This window comes from Eucalyptus grandis, chromosome 1 (genome assembly GCF_016545825.1).
Source record: "Eucalyptus grandis isolate ANBG69807.140 chromosome 1, ASM1654582v1, whole genome shotgun sequence".
In the NCBI taxonomy this organism is placed as follows: domain Eukaryota; kingdom Viridiplantae; phylum Streptophyta; class Magnoliopsida; order Myrtales; family Myrtaceae; genus Eucalyptus; species Eucalyptus grandis.
Window position 1 is genome coordinate 18060516 of NC_052612.1, and position 4360 is coordinate 18064875.

Here is a 4360-nt window from a genome sequence, read left to right on the forward strand (position 1 = left end):
ATGGGGGCGTGTTGCAGCTCGAGCCACGAGGCGGGTCGGGACTGGGTGGGGATGGTGAACGAGGAGGGGGATGACGAGGTGGAGGGGGTCGAGGAAGGAGGGGTGGTGAGGGAAGGAGATCACGGGGCGCGGGTGAGGCTGAGGGGCGCCAACGATTCTTGCTCCATGTTCTGCAAACGGGGAAGGAAAGGCATCAATCAAGACACCTTGACCGTGTGGGAGGTAAGATTTTCAAGGGAATCTTTCCCTCGTTGGTCTCTGTTTTCGTCGTATTCTTCTGAGAATCTTCTGGGCTGGCCTCTCTCCCTGTTGGATATTGCTTTTGGGAATGCTTTGCTTTTCTGCAAGGCGTATGATTTTCTGGGTTCAATTCTCTATCTCGTTTTCTGGAGCAGATGGGTCATGTTCTTGATAATTGAACATATTGTCCTGTTATGATCGTATATGATCTTTGTGTCTTTTCTTTTGGTATTTCCTTTTTCCCTTTTTTGAGGTTTTAAACTACTTGCCAGACAAAGTGAAATGTTTTGGGGCATGTATTGTAGCGTATGGTGGGGAAGGTGCAAATATGATCATAATCTACACCGAAAAGTTGCATCTTTTAAGGCAAAGATATTCAAAATTTGAACGCATAAATCCATCTACTCTGTAGATTCATGCTGCCATATGGTTTTCATTGGAACCTTGGGAAATTACACCGAAGCGTTTTGTTTCGTGACAATTGCACCGTGACGAAAACTCGAATAATCTTTCAGGACTTCAATGGTGAAAAAGGTGCATTCTTTTGCGGGGTGTTCGATGGCCATGGTCCAGCGGGTCATAGAGTTGCGCAGCATGTGCGTGACCAATTGCCGTCGAAGCTCTCTTCAGTGATCCAATCCTTGCAGAACAGGGGCAGTCGCAGGGACCTCGATCTCGTGGATAAAGATGACGATGGCCAAGAAAATGGGGAGAAAGAAAGAAGGGGCAGCAATCCTGGGGACCTTGACCTCGTGGATAAAGATGACAGCGGCCAAGAAAATGGGGAGAAAGAAAGAAGCGATGATGTGCGAGATAGTTGGGAGGAGGATTTTGGTCATGACATGCTTCTCTCCTCATGGGAGGCTAGTTTTGTCAAATCCTTCAAAGAAATCGATGAAGAGCTTAGCCTTGACTCCTCCATTGACAGCTTCTGCAGCGGCTCAACTGCTGTAACCATGATTAAGCAGGTATGAAACAGAGATGCGACAGCTATGACGAAGAATTGTAAGTAGAAGATTGTTGATGAGCGTAATCGTCACATCCACTAATGTGTCATTTCAAAAATTTTCAGGGAGATCATCTTGTTATTGCCAATTTGGGAGATTCCCGAGCGGTTCTGTGCACTAGAGGCCAGAAAAATCAGCCTGTTCCCATCCAACTCACCGTCGATCTGAAACCAAATATCAAAAGTGTGTTTTATCTCCTCGTTCGTTCTCAAAGCAAGTAGCTATCTCATCCTAACCTTCTGCAATTTTGCTTCCTTTCAACATTTTGATCAGGTGAAGCGGATAGAATCAAGAAATGCAAAGGCAGAGTCTTTGCCATGGATGAAGAGCCAGAAGTGTTCAGAGTATGGTTGCCCGACGAGAATTGCCCCGGTCTTGCAATGGCTCGGGCTTTTGGAGATTTCTGCTTGAAAGATTACGGCCTGATATCCACCCCTGAAGTGTCCTATAGAAAGCTTACACCAGATGATGAATTCGTGGTTCTAGCCACCGATGGGGTAAGAGTAAAGTAATTCAATCCGTAGCGGTGCACCGATTATACTGCGTGTTGCATAATCGTGTAGATTTCTCGATTACTGTTGTTGCTCTGATTGCAAATTGGCGGTACACGGTGTCGAGACGATGACATTGTTTATTATCTTTGATACTAGACTCTTCAATTTTTTTCCTTTCTTTTTCAAGGTGTGGGATGCATTAAGCAATGCAGAGGTCGTGAGGATTGTTGCATCAACGAGGAAGAGATCCATGGCTGCTAAATTATTGGTTGCTCATGCTGTTCTGGCGTGGAAGACCAAGTATCCAGGATGTAAGATCGATGACTGTGCGGTTGTATGCTTGTTCCTCAAGAATGGTCGACCTCGGAGCCAATCCGTCGTCAACAATACTTCAGGTGGCAACCCAGGCCGGCAAGACAATGCAGTTGGTCAAAAATCCGGGTCCAGCGAAAGCGAGGCAAACCCGGACACCGTGCTTGCTGCAATTACAGATGACGCGGAGGAGTCCTCTACAGTCGACGGCGTGAGCAGGGTCGATTCTCTCATCAGAGTTCCTCGTCCAAAGGCTGCTGTTTTGAGTCGGCGGAATTCGGCTAAGAAACCCAAACACATTGGAGCCCCTTAGGTCTTGATTTTTGTTCTCGTGGAAGCTCGAGAGGATCGTCTGGTCCACAGCTGAAGATGAACTGCTAGTTCTGTAAAACACGAGTGGAAGCGAAAATCGTTTCGGTCCTGCGAGATCAATACGTTTCTTCATACACCAGGAGAACTTGAGGAGGTCAGGAGAATCAGCTGGCTGATAGAAATGCAATGCACTGGTTTGGAAACTTTTAGGAGAAACCCACCACCCACATCGCAGGATTTTTTATTCGTTCTTTGCTTACCCTGTTCTGGTTACTCTTGACTCCATGTTGATGTCTGGTTTGATGCTTCTGCTAGTTTTGAAGACGGGAATAGGGCTGATCGTTCGTGTTTCGCGTCGCGGTCTCGTCAAACACGTACGTCTAGTAGACAGGTTGCGCACGAAGACGCGTTCATCACGAATATTAAGTATCTATAGATAATCCAAGATTAAAAAGGTGTATAGCATGTGCTTTATACCATGAATTTAAATAGATCTTTCATGATGAACTTGTAGCAATTTCAATGTTGATACCTCGAAACAGTGACAGGCAGACATCTGACATCTATTTTTACACCATTCATCTTGAGAAATGATGGTCCATAAAGTTTCAACATGACTCCCGAATGACATTACAATTGTGGATATTAGAAGATTCGAGGCATGGCATGGGAGAATGAATGAAGAATTCTCAACCTTGTATTAAAATTGCAATCGAATTTCTCTTGAATCTTTTTAATTGATGTAATCAAACTCTTGTAATATATATATATATATATATATATATATATATATTTATTTTTTATTTTTTTTAAAAGTGTAATCAAATCATATGATAAGGATTACCAAAGTGTGAGGGATTGGAATTCCTTAAGAGTTCTCGATAATTTATAACATTTAAATAAAATTTAGGGAAGTGATGGTTGTGAGGGCTTGATTGTGTATGCCAGGTGTAATTTTATGTTTTTAGGTGTTAGTTGTGAAATGTATACTTATTTGATGCACGTGAATTGGAGGGAATGCGGGGACTATTGACCGTGAATTTTATCTTCGTCTTTTGACTATTTAATACAAGGATAAATTAGGAATACCTAGTAAGCGAGACAATAGTGAGTTTGCTTAAAAATTAGGATGTTTTATTTAGGTTATATTTGGATATTGTGTGTGGTTTTTTTTTTTCGATAAATAGAAATTTGTGATTTTGTAGATGATCTTAATAAATAAGTCTATTCTAATATCTTCTAGTAGACAACACGTTTCTGGTTATTGAAGTGTGGAATATATGAAGTTAGATACAACACTGATAAGAGGAGAGATTTTGAAAAATGGAGAGATTAAAAAGAAAATTCTTTCTCATTTTGAAAAAAAATGGTGTAAGTTGAATTATTGTTGTTGTTGTTTTTGTCCCCTGACTGAGAGTTTTAGGCTGCTAAAGATAACTAAAACTATCTAAATGAAAATGCTTGAATCTGAAAGATTTCACTTTCGCTCGATATACTTCTTTCAAAGGATAATTTGAAAATAAGGATAAGCATTCTGACAAACTCAAGAATTTACACTTTCGATTAATAATAATAATAAAAAAATCCTGAGCTATGAGATTTATCCAAGAGACCAAAAAACTATTTTTTGTATTGAAATATTCTTTTTTTAGTAGAATTGTCAAAGCGCTTATACAACATCATCAGCTGACTGCGCTCCACGTTATGCTAAACCCGCTATTTAATAAATTCATTTTTTTCCCTTTTCTCGAACAAGAAATAGTTCCCGATTTACTTTTATGTTTGTTATTTTTATCATTGAATCCTCGCCCTTTCAAGCTGGTCGCGTTCAAGGGAGTTGCCTTTTAAGCCGAAGTTCAAGGGAACTAAATGTGGACATTTAGGGCCTGCATGGTTGGCACTTATTTCTTACTCAGAACAAAATTTCTGTTTTTTTGTTCCTGGGAACAAAAAGGAACAAACGCGTTTGTGTGTGTTTCTGTTCCTTTTTGTTCT

General features: G+C 41.1%; 1 protein-coding gene across 1 annotated transcript; it reads left to right on the forward strand.

The window, feature by feature from the left end:
• On the forward strand, positions 1–2689 carry LOC104426840 (probable protein phosphatase 2C 65). The gene is made up of 5 exons (XM_010040044.3): positions 1–222; positions 756–1208; positions 1313–1430; positions 1521–1744; positions 1929–2689. Exons 1-5 carry the CDS (start codon positions 1–3, stop codon positions 2364–2366), a joined length of 1455 nt encoding a protein of 484 aa, XP_010038346.3. The 3' UTR covers positions 2367–2689.
• The last annotated feature ends 1671 nt before the right edge of the window (positions 2690–4360 follow it).